General features: G+C 36.3%; 1 protein-coding gene across 13 annotated transcripts in view; it reads right to left on the bottom strand.

Moving 5' to 3' along the window:
* Positions 1-25,870, bottom strand: part of NOL4 (nucleolar protein 4) — a 488,956-nt gene that overhangs the window by 60,029 nt on the left and 403,057 nt on the right. For all 13 annotated transcript variants that reach the window (XM_059880931.1, XM_059880932.1, XM_059880938.1 and 10 more), the window contains one exon: positions 14,570-14,750. In XM_059880931.1, coding sequence (XP_059736914.1) covers positions 14,570-14,750 — 181 coding nt within the window. The remainder of the gene's footprint in view (positions 1-14,569; positions 14,751-25,870) is intronic.

The raw sequence follows: 25,870 nt of genomic DNA, 5'->3' as shown, positions 1-25,870 counted from the left end.
AATAATCCCAGCCTATGCCAAAAGATTTTCAACACCTATGTTACGTTGACTTCAACTAAATCACACAGTTGTCTGTCTTCACACACTATGTTATCATGTGGATCTTCGCATTGTATAAAGGACCTGTGAATTACTCAGGGGGAATTGCTAAACTTCTGTGAATTACTTTAGGCACTACTTTATAAAATCATTATCTACACAGTTTATCTATAAAAATTATGTATTTTTTCACACCTGAAACACCCAGCTGGTCGCCCTGGAGCAGGGTGGTTTTCTATCCATGCATTTACACTACTTGCTTCCATGTTGCTAGTGAGCCAGAACAAATTCTTAAGAAGGTAAGGTCAAAGTAAAAACCATACCTTCCCGTTTCTCTAGACAACTATGGTAAACATTTCTTTTCTGAATCAGATGACTTAAACTGAATACAGTTACAAGTTATGAGCTCTTCTCAGACAGCTAAAAAAAAAACTGAACAGTATTTAAAAGCTGAGCAGTTTGAATTGTGAGTATTACTAGTTAAGAATTGCCATTTAAGTTTTTATAAGGTTATTCATTGACCCTATTTATTTTATTAAAGAATTAATGATACATGATTAAATGCAAAAAGTCAATGGGATAAATGTAGAAAAGGTTTTCTGCAATAATAAAACAAACCAAGGGTCAATATAATGGTGTAGGTGAGACAATTAACCCTAGAATCAATGCTATTCAATAGAAATTTCTGTGGTGATTGAAATGTTCTCCACTGTGCAGTACAGTAACCACTCACCACTTTGGCAATTGGACACTTAGAATATTTCCTAATGTGACTGAGGAACTGAACTTTAAATTTTAGTTAATTTAAATTAATTTGAATGTCAATAGCCACATGTGGCTCATGCCTATCATATTGCATAGCACAGATATTGATAAACATATTTGAAAGAAATAGAAAATAATCAAAATGATGATACAAATCAGGATTTAAAGTGTAAAGACAATCTGATAAATCAGCTCATTAAAGGAACATGAATGGGAGAAATGGACTTACTAAAATGCACACAGTGATGCAAAATTCTCTAGATACAAATGAAGTTTCCACTATGTTCTGTAGAATATGATTTGACAACTCACTGAGGTTTATTGGAACTCTACTGAGATAATAACTGCATAATCCCAATTATGTTGACTTCAATTAGATCACACAGTTGTCTGTCTTCACATACTATTTTATTATGTGGATCTTCCCATTGTATAAAGGATCTATGAACTACCCAGGGGGAATTGCTTAACTTCTGTGAATTACTTTAGGCGCTACTCTATAAAATCATTATCCACACAGTTTATCTACAAAAATCATGTGTTTTTCATGCCAGAAACACCCAGCTGGTGTCCTGGAGCAGGGTGGTTTTCTATCATGTGTTTGCACTACTTATTTCCACGTTTTAGTGAGCCAGAACAAATTATTAAGAAGGTAAGGTCAAAGTAAAAACCAGACCTTCACAGTTCCCTAGATAACTATGGTAAACATTTCTTTTCTGAATCAGATAACTTAAGCTGAAAATATTTTAAAACAGAATCTACATGAATTTTTCAAAATGTGTGTCTCCAATGTTTGATATGAAATACTTTCCTTTGATATTGTGCTCTTTCAAGTATTAGGAGAAAAAGAGAACAAACTATTAGAAGATATCCCCAATTTCAACTGATTTTCCCCATGCTCAATTAGATTTAATTAAGTACTCTAAAAAGACACAATATTTTATTGAAATTATTTTTCTGACTGAGTCATTCATATATCCATTTACTATTCATTAGGAAGAAAAGTTAATGGGTGAGACAACCAGAAAATAATCAAGATAAAGTAATAGCTGATACAGATCAGGTGTCAGGAAGGGCATTTCTGTGTAAGATAACCACAGAAACAGGCAATAATATCTGTATGGGTGAATATTTCACTCTTAATTAAAAACGAGGTTTCTTGGGATGCCTGGATCATGCAACATGGTAGACAATTGCATATAAAATATAAAGCTCAAGGCAAAGCATGGGGGAGATTATGCAAGTTTGGGCACATTCTGAAGTTGAAACCATGAGATCTAGTGGGCTCTCCTTTGAGCAATGTGCAGGATTAAAGGGACTAGGGCAGGATGCTAGGAGAATTCCAGCAGGGAAGGGTATGGATTGAAGCAAAAGGCTTAAGGCAATAGGAGAAGAATTATCTGGTGATTAGGTGACATGGGGTTCAGAAGGTAAAGAATCTGCCTGCAATGTGGGAGACCTGGTTTTGATCCCAGGGTCAGGAAAAGTCCCTGGAGAAGGGCATGGAAACCCACTCCAGTATTCTTGCTTGGAGAATCCCCATCGACAGAGGAGCCTGAGTCGGACACGACTGAACAACTAAGCACACAAAGTTATGTGGAAGCCAAGAGAGTGGATATTTCAAGGCTCTAGTAATCAACAGATTAAAATATTACCCAAGACATCTGGTAACATCAAGGGCAAAAAGCATTTTTAGTGTGGCAATAAGTGGAATCACTGATAGACTTAACCTGACCAGTTTTAGCAAAATGTGGGGCATAAATCAATTATAGTGGATTAAAGAGTAAATGGTTGATGAGGAATTAAGACAGTGAATGAACAGAAGCACTCCTTTGGCTATTTCAGATGAGCAGTGATGTTTCAGAATGTCAATGCGGAGGGACAGCAATGTCCACATACCAAACAGGTCACACCATTGTGAACCACATCTAGTGTGGTGATGAATCTTCCATCCAAGCTCCCTTAGACTCAAAAGTATAGGCTCTGGTTCAGCACATCTTTACAGCTGACAATCCTCAATATTAGCAAGGAGCAAAGAATGTCATTTGAGCAAACTAGAAACTGCCATACAAATGTTAGCTATTATGGTCATTATTACTACAATTTGGTCTTGTTAGATTGTGGTCTGTGTATTAGACCAGTTTATATGAGAGTTGAAAAACAAATTGAAAAGTCTGCCCAATGGAGTTTGTGGAGAGGAAACATCAGTAGTTAACTTATGCATTATGCATATAATTTAGACTCAATAGATCCAGTGGATGACTGCTGTGAACAATTGCCCTCTTTAGACAGCACCATGTGAACTTCCTGATAGAAAGAAAGCATTCCAAGGTCCTATGTAATTGGATGTGATAATAACGGGAGGATTGGCTGCTTGCTTGCTTCTCATTTCAGTGGGATGATTTGAATAAGTTCTTTATAAAAATTGTAGCTGCTGTCATTTTGATAACAGTCCAAGTTGAAAATCCGGATTGTTGGGTGCAGACCCTTGCCAGCTCTAAACAAATGGAGGTTGGCTAACAAAGGATTTGAAGTGCACCCTTTCCATGCTATGAAGTCTCCAACATGGGCAAGATTTTCCTATTGCTATTCAAACTTAAGCAGGGGTTTATAGAATCTTTGAAATCTTCCTCTTTCACCCCAGAATTCTCAATTTCAGCCACTTTGCTTTATCTAAGATAAATCCTTCAGCCTACATCCAATACACATCAATAATTATCTGTACATTTTTGTTTTTACTTTGGAGCTAAATACTTCTATTTTTTAAATTTATTCATTAATTAACCCAATATAATTGAGCACTTACTATATTTCTGGCCTTATTCAAGGGCTGTAATAGTGGACAGTTCTTGATTTCCAGGAGTGAGTATGTCACAAGTCAGTGAGATAAGGCACATGCAGGAGAGTGACCAGCCTTCCAAAGGGTGGAAAAGTGGTGAGGGAAAGTCAAGTTTCACAGAGGAAGTATGATTTAAATTTGGGTTGTTTGCAGAAACATGGATGAACCTAGAGAGTGTCATACAGGGAGATGTTAGTCAGAAAGAGAAAAACAAATATTGTATACTAATGCATGTATGTGGAATCTAGAAATATGGTATAGATGATCATATCTGCAGGGCAGAAAGAGAGACACGGGGTAGAAAATAAATATATGGATAGCAAGGGGTAAAGGGGATGGGGGGGCATGAATTGAGAGATTGGGATTGACAAGTATACACAATTGATACCAAGTATAGAATGGATAACTAATGAGAACATACTGTATAGCCCAGGGAACTCTACTTAAAGCACCGAAGTGACCTGAATCGGAAGGAAATCCAAAAGGGAGGGAATATATGTGTATGTGTGGCTGGTTCACTTTGCTGTACAGTAGAAACCAACACAATATTGTCAAGCAATTATACTCCAATAAAAGTTAATTTAAAAAATAGTTAATCTTATGTGAATTTCACCATAATAAAAATGGGTTTCTATAAAAAATGAATTAGTCTTAAAGAATTTTGACGTTCAGACATGAGGAAGAGGAATGTTTTATTTTTTGATCTTAATGTCAGAGATTCTGCCTATTCAACTCTTTTTTCTCTTAATGTACCTACTATAGATGGCATGTTTGCATTCCCCTCCCTGCCAAATTTATTTGCTGAAATCACAAGAGATGGTAGTAGATGGTGGGGCATTTGGGAGCTGATTAGGTCATGAGGGTAGAGGCCTCATGAATGGAATTGGTGCCCTTATAAGGAAAAGACCTGAGAGAGCCTCCTCATCCCTTCACGATGTGAAAGAGGAACAGTGAAAAGATGGTCCTCTGTGGACCAGAAAGCAGGCTCTCCCCAGACAACAAACGTGCCAGCACCTTAAGTCTGGACTTCACAGCCTGCAGAACCGTGAAACAAATGTTTGTTGTTTAAGCTACCCAGTCTATGGAATTTTTGTTATAGCAGTCCAAGCAAAGAAAGCACTTAATACAGTGAACTGAACATGAGAATCCAAAAATACTTGTTAAATTAAATCTAAATGTTGTTAAAAGTATTCTTTTCATTCCTTTGCCTTTACATTCTTCTTGAACATAATATATAATCTGTAGGGTTTATGTTTTTATTACATTTTAATTGGAAGACTGGATTGATATACATATCTATCATGGCTAAAACAGGTACCTATTGGGAACTTGCTGTATAGCACAGGGAGCTCAGCTCGGAGCTCTGTGATGACCTAGATGGGTGGGAGTCCCAAGATGGAGGGGATATATGTACACATATAGCTGATTCATTTCATTGTACAGAAAAGACTATAATCCAAATAAATACAGGTTTTGCAAATACTGTATCTCTTTAAAAGAGATCCTATTTATGCCATCCGGTTTACGCTACCAACTCAAATGACTTCCCAGTTTCTCCGTTAATGGTTTGAATTCTGATGCTCTTCTTCTCCTTTATAAATTAAGTCAGCTGTATAGCTACTTCAGCTTGGTCTCTTGAAAGTTGTTGCTTCCTTTCATACATTTTGGAGGATCTCTACAAATTCTAAAATTAAGTATTCTCAAACTTAGATTAACTGGAGTTGTCAACCGTCAGATATGATGTTGGCATCTCATATAATGCTAATTTGCTGCTACGCCTTTTTAGATCTCCAAATTTATGTATATGTATGTGGTTTCTTTCTCCACAGTTCCAAATCTGTTACAGGGAATGACTATTCTGATGTCTTACATATGAAAAAAACAAGCTAAAGATAATACCGTTTTAAAAGTCAGAATGCATGGGGTTCCCAGAATTTATGAAGAAAGTCCCCAAATAAAGGCATTTGCAGGTCTGATCAATCTTGGTGCCCTCCTGTGGTTAAAAAAAGCAAAAACTAAACAAAATAAAAACAGCAGTAGCCAATACCAGGATTACAGGCACAATGTGTTTCTTGAGAAGAAATGTTATTTAAAGCTCCTTCACAACATGAAATCAACCATTTGCTTTGCTATCGTCACTATAGCTAGAGACCTTTGTCAAATGTGAGCTAGAGAAACTCTTTTTGGTTTAAGTCTAAAGCTGTTTAAGTCTAAAGTCTATACTAGCCTTTGCTCCCCTCACTCAATTATGCTCAGCCCAAGGCCAAGGCTCAAATGAAGCCATCTCATTTGCAGGCCATTCTGGTTATTCTGCTACTCTTGTTTCTTCTCAGTAACACACAATCTGAATTGTTCAAAGTTGTTCTCTGCTATATTCTAAAGAGACTTTAGGGGCTTCCCTGGTGGCTCATACAGCAAGGAATCTGCCTGCAATGCAGGAGACCTGGGTTCGATGTCTGGGTTCGGAAGATCCACTGGAGGAGGGCATGGCAACCCAGTCTAGTATTCTTGACTGGAGAATTCCATGGACAGAGGAGACTGGCAGGCTACAGTCCTTGAGGTTGCAAAGAACCGACATAACTAAATGACTAACACTTTCACTTTTCAAAGAGAATTTTATCTCATTATTGGAGAAGGACGTGGCAACCCATTCCAGTACTCTTGCCTGGGAAATTCCATGGATGGAGGAGCCTGGGAGGCTACAGTCCATGGGGTCACAAAGAGTCGGATGCGACTGAGCGACTTCACTTTCTTTCTTTCTATAGTTCCTTTTGGAAAAGGAAATGGCAACCCATTCCAGTGCTCTTGCCTGGAGAATCCCATGGACGGAGGGGCCTGGTGGACTACAGTCTATGGGGTTGCAAAGAGTCGGAAACGACTAAGCAGCTAACGCACACAACACACATGGTGGTGAAGCTTTTTTGTGGCGAGACTTAAAGACAAGTTAGTCGTTTAAGCTGGATTTAGAAAAGGCAAAGGAACCAGAGATAAAATTGCAAACATAGAAAAAGCAAGGGACTTCCAAAAAAATATCTACTTCTGCTTTATTGACTAAGCCAAAGCTTTTGACTCTGTGGATCACAACAAATTGGAAAAATCCTGAAGAGATGGGAATACTACACCACCTTACCTGCCTCCTGAGAAATCTGTATGCAGATTTCTGCAAGAAATCTGGTCAAGAAGCAACAGTTAGAACTGGACATGGAACAATAGGCTGGCGGCAAATTGGGAAAGGCTGTACACTGTCACCCTATTTACCTTATATGCAGGGTACATCTTGCAAAATGCCAGGCTGTGTGAAGCACAAAGTGGAATCAAGATTGCCAGGAGAAATATCAGAAACCACAGATATGTAGATGACATCACCCTTATGGCAGAAAGAAAAGAGGAACTAAGGAGCCTCTTCATGAAAGTGAAAGAGGAGAGTGACAAAACTGGTTTAAAACTCAGCATGCCAAAAAGAAAAAAAAAAAAAAAAATGAAGATCACGGCATCTGGTCCCATCACCTCATGGCAAATAGATGGGGAAACAATGGAAACAGCGCCAGACTTTATTTTCTTGGGCTCCAAAATCACTGCAGATGGTGACTGCATCCCTGAAATTAAAAGATGCTTGCTCCTTGGAAGAAAAGTTATGACCAACCTAGACAGTATATTAAAAAGCAGAGGCATTACTTTGCCAACTAAGGTCTATCTAGTCAAAGCTATGGTTTTTCCAGTAGGCATGTATGGATGTGAGGGTTGGACCATAAAGAAAGCTGAGTGCCAAAGGATTGATGCTTTTGAACTGTGGTGTTAGAGAAGATTCTTGAGAGTCCCCTGGACTGCAATGAGATCCAACCAGTCAATTCTAAAAGAAATCAGTCCTGAATATTCGTTGGAAGGACTGATGCTGAAGCTCCAATTCTTTGGCCACCTGATGCAAAGTGACTCATTTGAAAAGACCCTGATGCTGGGAAAGATTGAAGGCAGGATGAGAAGGGGACGACAGAGGATGAGATGGTTGGATGGCATCACTGACTCTATGGACATCGGTTTGAGCAAGTTCCAGGAGTTGATGGCACAGGAGTTGAGGCCTGGTGTGCTGCAGTCCATGGGGTTGCAGTCCACGGAGTCAGGCATGACTGAGCAACTGAACTGAACTGATAACCTCATCATAGCACCATAGTATCTATATTCAAGTGGAAAATTTATGGAAATCGTTTTCTAATAAAACTGCTTTCTATAAAAACAGTCCCTGGGGCTTCAAAGAGTCGAACATGAATGAGCGACTGAACTGAAATGATAAGAACTGCTCATTTGTATGGCTGCATACCTGGAACCTATACCAGATTTCCTGTGTGGCTTTTGACCATCACTGAACAATACAACTGGGGATTTAATAACAGCATATTATGATCACACATGTATGTATATATTTACATGCTCTGTAAACATGTACATGCTTCAAGGGACAAATTCCGGATGCTATTAGAGTTATGACTGTACCTGATCTAGACCTGCAGAGTTCAGGATTTAAAAAATGGGCAATAAATGAGAGATGTGGGAGTAAAAAATGATCAAAGAAAACTTCAGGAGGGAGGATCCTGAGGCATGAAGAACTAGCTAATATCATTTTTCTAAGAACAATGAGAGCCTATAGAAGGGTTTTAGATATTGAAGTGATGTGATCAGGTTTTCCTTTCCTTAAAGATTACCCTGATTTCTCTGTGGAGAATGGGTAGGAAGGCAAGAAAACTTTTGGAGTCCTGCTAATTAATAATCCATAGCAGCATTTTTCCCTTTTATTTCCCTCTCAAGTTTTACTCTTGATTGGCAGTTCCTGCAAAGTTCTTTCTTCTCAAAAAAAGTCTCCCAAAATATTCTCACTTGTGTCTTGAATCTTTTCCCTCACTGTATATAGTATCTTTCTCTTTACCAGTAGCTCCCTGTCTTTTTTATGAAAACATGATGCTTCCTCCAACTTGCTGAATAAATCAAAGGAACAAAATGGGACAGGAAATATATAGACCCACAGGATTGTGCTCCAAAGTGCCTCATGCTTTGTTTAATGCTCTGCTGTTACCGTCTTAAAATTCTTCATTCTTAAATATGAGGCCCCACATTTTCATTTGGCATTGGGCTCCCACAATTAGTTTGCCATTTAGGGAGTAAAGATAAATTATTTTGGTTGTGTTTGAATAGAGGTAAATGTTTTTTCAATATTCTTCTATATGTCATTTCCATATCCAAAGTTTTGGCCACTTCTCTTCATTTTTAGTATCACCACAATAATCTAAGTTACCATTCTCTTTTCCTGATATTACATCAGTAATTAATATTAGGCAAAATAGACTTTTATAAGGTTTTTAGATAAAAAGAGGAATATTTTACAATGACAAAGCATCGGCCTGTCAGGAAGATATAATAATATATACAATGTGTGTGTGTGTGTGTGTGTGAGTCGTGTCTGACTCTCTGAGACTCTATGGACTGTAGCCTGCCAGGCTTCTCTGTCTATGGGATTTCCCAGGCAAGAATAGTGGAGTGGGTTGCCATTTCCTTCTCTTTCTTCTCCACCCAGGGATCCAACCTGTGTCTCCTGCATTGGCAGGTAGAATTTACCACTGAGCCACCTGGGAAGCAGTATAAGCAATATATGTACATAATGACTGACTGACAAATGAATGAGACAGAACTGGCAGAATTGAAGGCCAAAATAAATAATTCAACAACAGTAGTTGGAGATCTCAATATCATTTTTTCAATAATGGATATAAAAACTAGGCAGATGATCAACAAGAATATAGAAGACTTCAACACTGTAACCCAACTAGGCCTACTACATATTTACAAAGTATCCTACTACCAATGATGGTAGAATATACATATTTCTCAGGAACATGTGGAACATTCTCCAGGATAGACCATAATCTGGATCATTAAGCCAGCTTCAAAAATCTTGAAAGGACTGAAAATTTTCAAAGTCATTGACAGAAAGAAATTTGGGAAATTCACAATTATGTGGCAATTAAACAACATTATTAAATAATCAATGGATCAAAGAAGAAATGATAGAGGAAATTACAAGATAGATACTTTGAGGTGAATGAAAGCAAAAACACAACATACCAAAACTTTTGTAATACAGATAAGGCAGTGCCTAGAAGGAAATTTGTAGCTGTAACCCATTCCAGTACTCTTGCCTGGAGAACTCCACGGACAGAGGAACTGGGCAGGCTACAGTTCATGGGATCGCAGAGTCAGACACGACTGAGCGACTTTCACTTTCAAATACCTATATACAAAAAGATTAAAAAAAAAAAAAAAAAGACTTCAAATAAATGTCTTAACTACTCAGGTTAAGACCTTGGAAACAAAGAACAAACTAAATTTAATGTAAGCAAAGTGAAGGAAATAATAAATTGGGGAGTAGAAATCAGTGAAATAGAGAATAGAAAAGCCATAAAGAAAATCAATGAAACAAAATGCTTGCTCTTTGAAACGATCAAGAAAACTGACAAAACCTTTCCTAAGAATCACCAAGAAGAAAGAGAACACTTAGATAACTTGAATCAGAAATGACATTAGAAGCATCACTACTGACCTTACAAAAATAAAAAGGTTTGTGAAAGGAGACTATGAACACTTGTATCAATAAATTAGATAATTCTGGTGAATGGATCAACTCCTGCAAATACACAAACTACCTAACTGCAGTTTAAAGAAGAAAGAGACAATATAAGTAGCCCTCTAACAAGTAAATACAGATTGATTTAGGAAACAAAACCCTTCCAGAAAAGCCCAGGCAAAGATATCATCAGATTCTATCAAATACTTAAAGACTTAATATCACTACTTCACAGACTATTCCAAAATAATAGAAAAAATATAAAATAATGTTTTAAGGAAAACATTCCTTCTATAATAGCATCACAAAGGGGAATGCTTAGCAATAGAATTAATGAAACAAGTGCAAAGTTTGTATTTTAAATACTGTAAGACTTGTTGAGAAACATTCTAAAAATTGAAAGAGCCCGTGTTCAGTCTATAATTTCTTTAAAATGTTAAACATGGACCACATGCATGCACCAGCAATTCCACTCTCAGGTATTCCCCCAAATAACTGATAACATATATGTACAGCATTTTATGTAAATGTGCATAACAGCATTATTCATAGTAACCCCAAAGTGGAAAACATGAAGTGCCCACCAACTGAACTAAACAGTTGATATCTCGCTAAACAAAATATGACATATCCACAGAATGGAACATCATTTGGTAGTAAAAAAATGAAGCACTGATATATGCTCTAACATAGATGTACCTTGAAAACAGCATCTAAGTGAAAGAAGCCAGACACAGAAGACCACGCATTGTACGACTGATTCATTCATTTGTATGAAATTTCCAGGCTGGGAGAGTTTCCAGAGAAAGTAGATTAGTATTTACCAGGGGCTGTCACTTCCTTCCTTCCTTGCTTCCATTATATTCCATTACAGATTGCCAGCTCAGTGGTTTACAATGTGGCCTCTGATGTCAGAATGATTGTCAAATTCTGGCCCCTTCCCTTCCCTTATTAAGGAGGGATTTGGGGCAAGCCACTCATCTTCTTTGAGCCTCACAAAATAGGTTTCAATCACATTAGAAAAAAAGGAAGTGGTACCTAGGCATGATTTTTTCAAGTGGGGGAAAGTTCAGTTTTATAAAAAATTTCCCCCAAATTGCAGAATATATCTCATAGGATTGTATAAGGATTAAACAGAGACTACATGAAAACACTATAATGAGTCAGAAGTGGTAGTGTTATTAATGTTCAATAAATTAATTTCATAAATGAACAATCTTTTTAAATCTATAGGACAAAAAATCATGCTGTTACTATCTTTAGTGACTCTACTCCCCCCGCCAATTTTTTGATTTGGTGGTTAAGTTCTGAGCTACGTATCAATTTTTACTTACTATGTAAAATATTTAAAAAGAAGTGTTACTGTTTCTAGCTTTATAGGCTAAAAGAAGGCTTACCTTTTGTTTATGTTTTCCATTTCTGGTCTTAGACTTCCCCTTTCCTGCTAATTTGTTGTTCAAATAAAAATAAACATTGAAAACAGCTAAGAAGGCTCACTAGCTGGGTTTTGAAAAGATGAATATACACTTGAAACCTGCCCCCACAAAATAAGCTGCTTTTTTTCCTCTTCCACTTCAGGTACTGCTCTTTTGACCTGGGGGTCAGTTGATACAGACTAATAATGTTCAGTGACTCTGTCCTTACTACTACTACTAAGTTGCTCAGTCGTGTCCAACTCTCTGCAACCCCATAGACTCCCCCGTCCCTGGGATTCTCCAGGCAAGAACACTGGAGTGGGTTGCCATTAGAGGACTTTTGATTCTAAGGCAGACCAAAGAGCCCCAGTCTTCCAGCAGAATCATTCCAGGATACACTGGGAACATATTTCTAGTATTGTAAAGATAGGTAATTTTCTAGAGTATATACCCATTTGATAGTAGTATAATAATACAATTACCCAATATATTAAAAACTCACCAAGCCTAAGTTCAAAATTTCCAACTGGTGTTTGTTTCCACACATTTTCAGCAGAAAAGATAGGAAGTATGTTTTTCTTTTAAAACCAAACTACACTGAGCTCTCAGTGATACTACCGATTCAACTACAAAATTATGGAGTTTTTGCTTCAATTTATTGATTTCACATCTGTATCTACTTTTCCCGCTGCTGAAAATTCCATCTTTCACTGACACCAACATAATCACAAATTTGTTCTAAACTATAATACACAGACAACAGTTCCAAAATAATTATATGATTACTGAAAATAGTTTAAGGTTTTATCATAAGCTTTCACACTGTGGCATCAAATTATGACTGTTGAGATCACTCAGAAAAGTTCCTCTCTATGGGGTTATGTCAACCATTTATTAAACAGATAAAGTTCATTTGCATAATTTGTCTTTCAATACTAGGGATTCTTTAGATCAGATTGTTCCATAATTATGTAAATTGTTTCAGTTAAATTTAAAAAACAAAGTATAAAAACCAAGTGTACTCATTCATACAAATACATGTATCCATTCTCTTCCATGTATATGTATGGCTGAGTCCCCTCACTGTTCACCTGAAACTACCACAACTTCGGCTATAACCCAATACAAAATAAAATGTTCAAAGTTACCAAAAAAAAGTAAAAGAAAAAACCACAACCAACTGTAACCAGAGAATAATTCTGGCTTATAGTCCTTTCTTTATTCTGTTCGTTTTCCATTCAGGTCTCTCTCTATATATTCTTTAATGAATGTTAGCATACTATAAGGAGAAGGCAATGGCACTCCACTCCAGTACTCTCGCCTGGAAAATCCCATGGACAGAGGAGCCTGGTGGGCTGCAGTCCATGGGGTCGCTAAGACTTGGACACGATTGAGCAACTTTACTTTCACCCATTGGAGAAGGAAATGGCAACCCACTCCAGTGTTCTTGCCTGGAGAATCTCAGGGATGGGGGAGCCTGGTGGGCTGCCATCTATGGGGTCGCACAGAGTTGGATAGGACTGAAGTGACTTAGCAGCAGCAGCATACTATAAATATTTTTCACTATTGAGAGTATATAAAGATATTTTTCTTTACTTTTTATAACTTCAGGTTACTTTCCTATGTGGATGCAGTATAATTGAATTGACTAGCCATCTTTTGATGGATGTTTTTATTGGTAAGCTTTTTTTGTGCATTTATAAATAACACTGCAACAAGAAAATAGCTAAGTGCATATGTCTTGTATTTTTGCCGGTGTGTCTTTGAGTAAACTTCTAACGAGAGATTCCTAAAGAAACTGCTGCGTCAAATGGCAAATGAGTATTCAATTTTGTTAGATATTGTCAAGTTTACTCCAAGTTTTTGCATTTATACAGGCAACTATACTCATTTCCCACAGCCTAGTCAAAGAAATATTCAGTAAGTATTTGGACTTTCATTAATGACAGATAGGAGCTGCATTTCTCTTACTAGAAGTGAGTGAGTTTGAGTAGCTATACCTGGATTTAAGGTCATTTGCATTGCTTTCTATGAGAATTGCATGTTCATATTTATAGCCTTACTTATTAAATATGTAGTTTTGAGTATTCCTTTCTTTTTAGAAGACCTTCATGTATTGGCCTATTAACTCTTTGTAGTATTGGTAGCTAGTAATTTTGCAGTTTATCATTTAATTTTTATTTTATGCATTTTGTTGTTGTGTGTGTATATGATAGAACATATTTTTCCCTGGATTTTAAGTATAGTTTAGGAAAACTTTTCCTACAACCCAGTGATAGGAAATTCACCCATGTATATTATTCCTAATAGATGCATGACTTTATATTACACATGTGGAATTTATTCTGGTATATAAGCTCAAGAAATTCCTAAAATTTTACCACTGCTGATGGAACACACCATTGTCATTGACAAGCTTTTGGCTAGAGATCCATGGTTTGTTTCTGTGTGTTGTTTCAGTTTGTATCTTCTTACTTAAAACAACTGTGTATGTTTCAACAAATCAATAAAGTTCCTGGTACCTCAAATTTTCCAAATTAAAAACCTCTTTGAACATTGAGAAAATGTGTCATTACTTTTGACAAGTAGTACATTACAGCTTCACAGAAAGAATGTGTGACTATTTGGTTAAAAAAATTGCTATTTCTCTCGTTGAGATTTTTGAGTTTAAAACAGCAATTGTTCAGTTGCTTAATACTGCTGCTACATATATATAGAAACAGCAACAGAATAGGGAGATGTCCTTGTAGGCAGGTGGACATTATGTGTTAAATGGTCTTGTTTTCAGCAGACGGGCACTGACTATTGCTTATAACATTTCATTCCATTTTTTTCTCTCAAGTTTAGGGAATTTAATACCCACAAATTGACAGAAAAACATAATATGTAATAAAGACTCACCACTACTAGATGCATCATTCAGATTTAGCAGTCCCCCTCCGAGCCCTCTGTAACTATGGTAACTGTAGGTCCCATTTCCGTTGATGTACAACACCTCCTGGGAGCCTGAAACAGCTGAGGTTGAGTAAGTGCCCTGGGCTGCCTCCGGTTTACATTGTTTGTCTGTTGGAGCAGATTCATCCTGCAATGACAATAGCAGTTCATTATTTATCAAATCACCACACTATTTCATCTTGAACAGGACTATCTTATTGTTATCTATGTGTCTGCACTGAACAAGAAAAATACAGTCAACATTAAATCAGTACATATGCACATTTTCAACAACTTTGCTGAAAACTAAAAAAAGGAAAGCAATGTAACAATGTGAGACAGATTGGAGATGGAGCAATTTACAATTTCCAACTGAATTTAAAATTACATGAAGAGAGTTGTTCACAATAGCCAAGAGAAGGAAGTAGCCTCAATGTCCACTGACAGATGAAGAGCTAAAAATTGTGGTATATAAATACAATGCAATATTATTCAGTCTCAAGAAAAGAAGAAAACCCTGTCATAGCCTACCACATGAATGAATCTTGAGGATATAATGCTAAGTGAAATAAGCCAATCACCAAAAGATAAACATTGCATAATTCCCCTTATTTTAGGTAAATTAGCCAAGCACACAGAAACAGAGTAGAATGGTGGTTGCAAGGGCCTGGGAGAAGGGGAGGTCAGGAGTTGTTCATTAGGTGATTCAGTCATGTAGAATTCGGGGAATGGTCCTGGGGAATCCCTTGCATGAAAATGTGCATATGGCTGACAATACTGGAAATTGTTGGGAGAGTGAAAACCATTGGGCTGTGCAGTATTTTTTCTGTAGAGATATGTAGCCATTGCAACTTTGAAAGAAGGCAAAATATTCTATACTTCAAAGCAACTTTGAGGTTCTAGAGAAGAGGCTGGGCTTCCCTGGTGGCTCAGCTGGCAAAGAATAGGTCTGCAATGTAGGAGACCTGGGTTTGATCCTTGGGTTGGGAAGATTCCCCTGGAGAAGGGAATGGCTGCCAAATCCAGTATTCCGGCCTGGAGAATTCCACAGACTGTACAGTCCATGGGGTCGTAAAGAGTCAGACATGACTGAGCGACTTTCACTTTAACTGAGAAGAAGCTAGCCTCAAACAATTCCACCATTAGAGTAACTTCCTAGTTTCCTGTTTGAAAACAGGTTGGTCAACGTGATAAAATTGGAGTTTCTAGTTTAAAAAAATTAGTGGCTCCTATGATACATTCCCAATTTATTTTTCTGGGTTTGGAAAATGACAATAAAATACACCTATTGGAGAAGAGTTTCTTAAAGATGACTAGAAAGGGAGAAGGAAGAAGGCATTGCCTCCCACAATATTTTCTCTCTGATTCTTTGTGTTGATGGAATTAGTTTGAATAATTAAACATGCTACTTTTTAAATGTGTCTCAGCTTTTTCAATATTAACTGTTATTCCAAACCACAGAAACTGCACTGAGCAGGCAGATAATTAATTCCATGAATAATCAAAATAGGCCTTGTAGGGAGTCATTTGTATGCAAACACAGATTTTCGCTATTAATGTTTTGGTAGTCCACTATATGTTGAGAAATATAAAGTATCAAAATCCCAATTGAATCTGTTCAGCAGTGTATTTTGGGCAAAAGTTTATTTTTTTTTCTTTTTTTTTCTTTTTAAACTTTACAAAATTGTATTAGTTTTGCCAAATATCAAAATGAATCTGCCACAGGTATACATGTGTTCCCCCCATGGGTTGAGGATGGGGAACACATGGGCAAAAGTTTAATATAAAGTTAATTCATGTTTTTCACATGAGTGATTACTATTATTGGTTTCAAAGAAGCATAGATTTTAATGACATAAAAAATAAATATCCCCTGGAGTCACATTTTATCTTTATAAGCAACTTTTAATAATCATTAGCTCCTGAAGTTTTCAAAGCTGACAGCTTGCCCCCTAGGTTGCTATGAAGATTATTTTCAAAAGAGGAATATATTAATATCCTACAAGACTGAATATCTAGGCAATAAAACACATTTTATTCATCAGAAACCTGAAAAATCCTGTGCCAGATTTTATAGGACATAGTTCAGATTTTCTTAAAAATTCCATAAAAATGATGCATCAACATGATGAAATGACCACCAGCATTGCCAGCATTGTTCGAGACAATGCAAAATTGTTTTGATTCAGATTTCTTTTGATTAAAAATATACAACAGATGAAACACCTATGGTGACTTCTATAATTAGGGTCTGGTCTTATCAATAAATATCTGCTTTATGTATATAAGTATGCAATTCAAATTTGAAAAACTGGGCTTAGACTAGGACAGATGATTACTTATAGATAGAGGGCAAGACTGGAAATTATTTAGAAGTGTAGGCATTGCTTGCTCACGACCTTCTCATTCACACACTGTTTGGGAAGATTGGCCCGTATCCTTTGTACTTTATCTATAGAAACTGGACAGGACAAACTTGAGTTAGCTGAACCTGATCTGGTATGCGGACAATATAAATTGAATTCCTAACTCACTTCAAATGCCAAAGGAATCCTATACACATGTATCTTATACAGACATGTTTTTTCTAAATTAAATTTGCCTGATTCTACTCAACTTTTGACAATAGGTTTCAAAAACATTGCATTTATATCTCCCAAGAACTTAAATTTTTCTTAGATTTTATACTCTCTACTATCTGTTAATTATGCTACATATTTTCATTAACTTTTCTCTGCCTATAAATACTATCAGCAAATGGCAAAAAGTTTTCTGCTTGATTGAGTAATATTTTTCTTCTGTTTTCCTTTAACTTACATTGTTATAGCAATTGGAGATGAAAGGCATTTTGCATCCACATGAAATTATACTTTTAGTTCATCATTGAGATGATCTAGGTACAAGCGATGAGCTTTTTTAAGGTAAAAAAAAAATTGCATAGACCTCAAACAAGTTTATCACTGCAGAATATGTATATCATTTAGGCATCAATTTACTTGAACTTCCTTTAAGATCGTTACTTGATTTCTCCTGTCTTTACAAGGTCTTTGTAGTCTGTATGATAGCATTTTTACTTAAGTTACTGCTCTAAATTTTCTTTGCTCTTCAATTATGGATGACGTGAGGGAGTGCAATTTATTTCATGTATAAACTGCTGGAAAACCTCTCTACCTTCTAAAAGTGTCTCTTCTTCCACTTCATAGCAAGTGTTTCAGAACTAAGCACATGTGGATAAGAATTTGCAGTGAAATTCATAAAAGATCTGAGAGAACCAGAGCTCTAATTTAAACTGCTTTCTTGCTAAGGAAAAACAGGTTTCACTTAATGTAAATGTGCTTACTGCTTACGATGATAAGAAGCGATTTCTGATGCTACCAAAACACACACACACACACTCACTCACGTATATAACGACACTCAGGCAGGAACTCCTTTCATATAGTTAACAGCATCCACACCGTCTCCCCATGGCCATACAAATGATCAAGATGCCAACACAGAAGACTGAGAAGACGGCTCTTTGCAAAGATGCTGCCAAACCCACTAGGAAAGGTAACAGTGGAAGATATATTTTGACAAAATCTAAATATTATAATTATAAGATCTGAAATAACAGAGAAGATAGATTTTGTTTCCAACTTGAGAAACCAAAGTCATAGCAGGAGAGCTTTCATGAAGAGTTTTAACAAAGTGTTCCTAGACAGGTTATGTTAATAAACTATGGTAATATTTACATACACACACACACACACACACACACACACACAAACACACAGACATAATTTTATGAACAATAAATGCTTGAGAACTATTGACTTAAAGAAAAATACAGAAAAAATACAATCCTTAACCTGATATACAAAGATACATGGCTGGCAAGAAGTAACCTACTACCACCACAAACCTATCTACTCTCAAATTCTTCCTGATGGTCATAACATTTTATAATTACAAACAAGGGTTGAGAATTAACACTTTTAAATTGCAATCTTAAATGTGACACTATGCTATTTAGTTACAAATGAAAAAAATCAAATTAAAAAAATAGATGTCTTTTTTCTATAGGTTTCTAATACTTAATTTTGACTTCTGTTGTTAATATGATCAAAATAAAAATTTTAAAGTAATATTCCTTTGAGGTCATATAATCTGATTGCAGATATAACTGTTTTGGTCATTCGTTTTCATATGTATAGCATAATATTTTTCACCTCAGAAAATTCTTTCATTTTTAACCAAGCAGTACCAAACTGGTATATTTCACATTAAATTGTGATAAAGTTTATGAATAAGAAAGATTTTATTTTAGTCATGATATCTTGGTTTCACCTCAATGTTCATCTTTAGTTATTTTTAACAATCTACACGTAGAACAATTCAAAACATTTTTTACAAAATCCTTTTATTTGCAATTGGGCTTTTTCTATTTAAATAACAGCTTCCTTAAATCATTTTTTTCTAAACCTTCTTTAATACAATATTCCCTTTTGGTAAGAGAGTTACAATACTCTGGTGATTCTATGGCAGACGTGATTTCTGGTATTACCCTATGTAATGTAACTGTTAGTCTTAAATTCTCACTTCCAATTTCTGCCTTCCCTCTTAGGTTTGTGCCTGAATTTCTTAGTACTCAATTACATCCTTTTAATACTTTGAAATTAATTTATTTTCTCTTCCCTCCAGAGACCCCTTGCAAAAATTTTTAATTAAAAAACAAAATAACACCTATTCTATTACCAATGTTTCGTGTTCTATTTACTACACCATGCCAAGATTTTTTTCTTCTCTTACACAGGTTTCTGTCAGTCAAATAATACCCAAGCCCTCTCAACTTCATCTTGGAAATGAGCCTCATTGGCACACATCTGAGAAGCACTCATTGCTCATGCAATCCCTCCTTTGGGCTACTGTGATAACCTTCTGACCAGTGTTTGCCCCTTCACTTCTTGTCTACATCTCCTCAAATGTATCTTTTAAAAATCACTTATCATGTTGATTTCTCTTTAAAATCTCCTGAGATTTCTTATTTCCTATAGAACAAACCTCAAAGCTCCTGGCATCTAAAGACTTTCAGAGTTTGAGAACAATCTTTCCAGCCACATCCTTTGTCACTTCTCCTCATGCATTCTGTACTCTGGTCATAGTTTAAGCTGAAAAAATAAATCTTACCAGTGTAATAGTCTGAGTTACCTAACTTGCCCCATATGTGCACCGATATATAGAAAGTTTCTTACCTGTAACTACTGTCTGTGTTATAGTCTCTGATGATGGTCTGTCATGAATTTTTAATCTTTTTTCCAAAAATTTTACATATATATCTAATGATGGATGACAACATAAAATTTGCTTTTTAGTACTTTATAAAAAACTTTGTGTGAAATCAAAAAGTTTTATGTAGGTAAAGCAGACTTAGGTATGCCTTTCATAGAAAGAAAAAGGATGGTATTTTCCTTACTCATCTAAATTCCAGATTGACAAAGTATTTTCTCTCTAAATTTCTAGTCTATCCCCTAGACGGGGCTTCCCGGGTGGTGCTAGTGGTAAAGGAAAGAATCTACCTGCCAATGTGGGAAACATAAAAGATGAGGGTTTGATCCTTGGGTCGGGTAGATCCCCTGGACAAGGGCATGGTGACCCACTCCAGTATTCTTGCCTGGAGAATCCCATGGACAGAGGAGCCTGGTGGGCTACAGCCCATAGGGTCACAAAGAGTCAGACAGGACTGAAGCAACTTAGCACACAAGCATATCTCCTAGACACCTTCAAACAAAATAAGTTGGGCCTATTTATCTGAAATTCTTGTATCTCTGCTACTGTATACAATTATCTTTATGAAAAATGCATGCAAAGCAACTAGAAAGTAAAAGATATCCTAGAAGAGAATAAAGACTTTGAATATATAAATTAGTTCTTTAGTTCTCAGATTGCTAGAGATCAAAGACCTTGAACCAAACATCCCACTGAAGATGAGGTCTAAAAAAATACCAAAACAATTCAAAAAATTAGAAATTTCTCCAAAACAAGATTCTAAACCCTATAGCTATGCTAGAATCCTTAGCTATAAAAATATTTCAGATGAAATAAAAATTCATAACAAAAAACACTACAGTTTTGATAAAAATTCAGAACAAATGTGTGTGTGTGTGTGCGAGTGTACATGCTCAGTCGTGTGTCCAACTCTTTGCGACCCCATAGACTATATATAGCCTGCCAGACTTATCTGTCCATGGAATCCTCCAGGAAAAGAATACTGGAGTGGGTTGCCATTTCCTATTCCATTCAGAATAAATATTTTTAGCAATTAGACTTTGAGAAGCACAATGGAGGTCAATAAGACTTTTTTTTAGAGCAGTTAACCATTAGCTACTACATAAGAATCATACTGGAGAAGGCAATGGCACCCCACTCCAGTACTCTTGCCTGGAAAATCCCATGGACGGAGAAGCCTGGCAGGCTGCAGTTCATGGGGTCGCTAAGAGTCGGACACGACTGAGCGACTTCATTTTGACTTTTCACTTTCATGCATTGGAGAAGGAAATGGCAACCCACTCCAGTATTCTTGCCGGGAGAATCCCAGGGACAGGGGAGCCTGGTGGGCTGCTGTCTATGGGGTTGCACAGAGTCGGACACAACTGAAGCGACTTAGCAGCAAGAATCATATTAGCATGGTGATATCAGAAGATTAAGGCTAATATCTGCATAATGGCTAACTAGAGTATGTTGTCAAGCAGCTTGGAGAGGTGCTTGTTTTATCGATGGTGTGATCAAATTTGAAACATAAAGCATGTTTTTAAAAGGATTTAACTAGATTCTGGTACTTAATTTTAGTCTGATAAGATGATTATGTTTTTATTTTGTCCACATCTAATAGTAGATTCTTGTCTGGGAAATCCCATGGACAGAGGAGCCTAGAAATATATATTATTGCTTAATGCTAAAATAAACTCATGAGTTTTAATGCTGTTTTTGATTGTAACATTTTAGATCAAATGAAAAGTAACATGTCATTTTAAAAGATAACAAGAGAAACAAACTGGCTTTCTTTTCATTTCTGTGACTATAAGTTTTCCCAAAGTACAAGGTTAGGCTCCAACTTATGTTAAAACTATGGTTTTAACTGTCACAAACAGCTATAAAAACATAAACCAACAAATCTCAGACCAAAGTACTTAAAAAATGATCTCTCAGATACAATTTATTTATCCCAGATGTCAGTTACCCTAAATCTTTTTTTTTTTTTTACCCTAAATCTTTTAAGTATAGTTGTGGGAGGTATTACTACTGGATTAAGAAAATTAGGCTCAACGGGAAAAAGAGATTTGAAAAATACAATGAAAGCTTTTTAAAAAAAAAAAACTCATGGCCTTGGCAGAAATTTTTCATTTTTTTCATATTTCTTTTTGAGTAAATAGAAAAACTTGACTAATGATGTTATTTCAACACTGATGTTGGGAGGTAGTCATAGGTGGTTTCAAAATTAGAAACAGGTGTGCTAGCATGGTCGAATGAGCAGAACAAAGAAAAATCCCTTCTGAATGTCATCTACATAATAGATACCTTTACAGCTACTACTGAAGAACATTATGTTCAATCAGATCTAAACATAATTCCATCTGAATTGTATATCTTGAATGAGCCATATAATTGAGATCTTAATTTCCAAACATACTGGAATAAAAGCTTACAGGTTATTATAATTTAATTTAAACTGGGTGTAAGAATTACCTATCCATTTTGATATTTCAAGTATATTCATCATGAAATAGTCAAACTAAGGTAATGAGAAAGCCATCAAAGTGGTGATGCCTACAATACTGAGTGATAATGCTTTTAATGTGAAATTAAATTTTAAAGGAAACATGTATGAGACAATATGAAATGGTCTAAAAATAATCTAGGGATGAATTAAAAACACATCACTGATGTCTGACTACATGCTGGTGTTATGTGTACAAGTAAGTAAAATATTTTTTTGTTAACTTTCCTTTCCTTGATAATACTGCTTTTGATTTACCAAGTACAGTGTTATACAAATACAGAGATCTGATATACTATGTTGACTGTGGGTGGAGGGTATACAGGAAGAAGAGAAATACAATTGTTGACATATTTCTTCAAATATAAAGTTTCTAATTTTTTTTCCATCTAGTATGAAAAACTAATTATTCAAGGAGTCGGTAATTTTTAGGAATTCTCTAACTTCTCAAAAATACACACAATTAAACCCATTAGTGTTCCTGAACATATTGAAAAGTAGTGGTAACATTTTCCTTACAATATTGGATTACTTTACCCTACTTCACAATAAATTTTGGCAGCAACAGTATAGCTCAGCTTCTTTTTCCCTTCCATTTTTATTCTCCTGCTCATTTCTCTGCATAATTTCCTTGCAAGATTTCATTCCATTTATGAGTTCATCTACCCCTTTACACCAAAGGCCTCTAACTCTAAATCTATAATTAAGATCTTTTCCCAGGTCCACATTTTCAACTACCTACTGGACATAAATAACTGCATGCCCCACAAGTGCATCCCACTGAGTATGTATGTCATGTTATCTTCCTCCAACTCCTAATTCTCCAGCCATAGTATGCTCCACCTCCTCAATTCTTGATTTTGATAAATGACACCTTCATCTGTCTCTGCAGTCTCCTGAGCAAGAGACTTGGGTCATATTCAACAGGCCCCTTTTTATTATCTCATAGGTACAATCCAGGACAAAATCTTATACAGCCATTTTATTTCCTAGTGAATTATTTAAACAGTGTTCTATTGAATCCCTTCTATTCCCTGGGTTACACATTCAGCATGCAGGTGAAGATAGATCATCCGATTCCTGCCCTCCAGAGACATATAGAGGTGTGAGGTGGGAAAGAGACTAGATAAGAGAAAGAAATAAAAAATATATATGTTATAATACTAAGTTCAGAGAGCGGTATCCATTAGAAATAAAATTAAATAGAGTTACATAAAAGAATGATTGGAGACGGGAATTCAGGAGGGTAAAACTTTCTGAGAAAAATACATAAGCCCATCAGCCAAGAAACAGAATGATAAAGAGGCAATCATGGGAAGATATAGGGGAAGTGTGCCTGTCTATGTGGACATCTCACTGAATCCATTCTACACTTTATATGAAACAGTCTTCGTATCCAAAGACATCTGACTAGGATTCCCAGGGTTTGGTTAAATAAGGTCAGGAAAGCATCATTTAGCTTAGACTAGAATTTGCCTTACAATAAGAAATCGTAACAACACATGTTTTTGCTGGTATACTGAATATTCTCAACTTCCCTCTCTAGATGCACTCTTAAACCTTGCTTCCTGGCTGTATAACCACCATGAACTTAACAGTTGGGTTCACCTGCTCTCTGGCTGCTAGGGATTCATCAACAGGAAGCCCGGACAGGAGTTTAGAGGAGAGCACGGGGGTATCTATCCCCTAGCACTGTCTCCTGCCATACCACAGTCTGGGAGCAGCTCCGTTCCTGAATCCTATCAGACACCCTCTTGTCCAGGGCTTTGGTTCCCATCTTGTTGTGCTAACAGTTCCCTTCCACTGCTCCTCCAGGCTTCTCTCACTTGTTGGTCCCAGGGTGCTCCACCATCTCTTCTTGATTTCCTCAGCCCTTCTCATACCTATATAAATAGTCCCTTTACTAGATAGTCTTCAGTTACTCTTTTGAACAGGTTATCTCTCACCTGCAAGAAACCAGAATGACATAATTCTGTTCACTACTGAGCCAACTAGTGGACAATCAGTACACTTTTGTATCTGAAGTTTTATTCCTTCAGTGTTAAAATTCTTTTTTGTGTGGTGTTTGAGTTCCAAGACACTATTTCTACTTTTTCCAGAAGTCTCTAACACAAATATAAAACTTCTTGGACTATTTTCCATATTATCCATCAAGAGTTTCATCAGTCCCATATTCCCCCCTGTACTCTCTATCTCTTTATTCCAATCTGGAAAGAGGATTCCCTAGCCCTGTGAGATGCTACAGGATATAGCATCATCCATTATATTCTTCTCTCCTATTTTGTATTTTCTCTCCTTGGAGTAACTTCTTCCTTGGGTTATGTTCTTGTTCCACTGGAGAATATTCTCCAATAACCTTCTGAGAAAGGCTACACTTTATAAAATAGACTTCAAGTATTTAAAATTATGTTTATCCTCATGCTTCATTGATAATTTGGCTGGATATAAAATTTTCTACAGAAGTTTACAAGTTTGGCTCCCATATGTTTTAGTGTTGAGAATGGTTTTTCTGGTTAATATCTGTTGGCTTTCTGATTATTTATGCATGATTTATTTTTCCTCCCTCTCTGGACTGTTCAAATTTGTCTCTTTATCTCATATGTTCTTAAACTTTCATGATGATGTGATTGACATAAGTGCATTTACTGTCCTGATAACTTTATGGGCTTTTTCATCATAGTAATGCAGGTTCTTCACTTTTGTGGAAAAATTATTTTTGATAATTTCTTCCTTTCTACTTTCTCTTTAATTATCCAGATGTTGGCTCTCCTAAATTGATCTTTCAAAAAAAAAAAGCTATTTAATTTTCCATTATTTGCCTAAATTTTTATGTTTCTGAGCAATTTCCTAAAAGGCTTTCCAATTCTTAAAATATTTTTTGACAATCATGTATATTTTTTTATATTCCAAGAGTTGCATTTTATTGTTCTTTTTTATGCATTCACTTCTAATTTCAAGGAAATACCTTTTATTTTTTTAAATCTGAGATTATGAACTGTTTTGCTTCAACATTTTCTTCTATTCTTTGCTTCTGGTATTTCAGTGCCAGAATCTCTTTCCCTCTCTGACTCCTCCATTTTTGGGAGAATTCTAGATTCCTTAGTGGAGTGAATAACTAGGCTGTCTGTTTTTGAAACTATACCCCAATAAAAAGGAAAAAAAACTGATGAATTTCTCATCCCTTTCCTGAGTCTATGCAGATTTAAATTTTTAATATTCACTTGCAATTGTTTTAGTGGGGTTTTGGAAGAAAGTAGAGATAAAGGATGGAGAAGGCAATGGCACCCCACTCTAGTACTCTTGCCTGGAAAATCCCAAGGACAGAGGAGCCTGGTAGGCTGCAGTCCATGGGGTCGTGAAGAGTCGGACATGACTGAGTGACTTCGCTTTCACTTTTCACTTTCATGCATTGGAAAAGGAAATGGCAACCCACTCCAGTGTTCTTGCCTGGAGAATCCCAGGGATGGGGAGCCTGGTGGGCTTCCATTTATGGGGTCGCACAGAGTCAGACA

Source organism: Bos taurus, chromosome 24, assembly GCF_002263795.3.
Source record: "Bos taurus isolate L1 Dominette 01449 registration number 42190680 breed Hereford chromosome 24, ARS-UCD2.0, whole genome shotgun sequence".
NCBI lineage: Eukaryota > Metazoa > Chordata > Mammalia > Artiodactyla > Bovidae > Bos > Bos taurus.
This window is presented reverse-complemented; position numbering and strand designations above follow the sequence as displayed.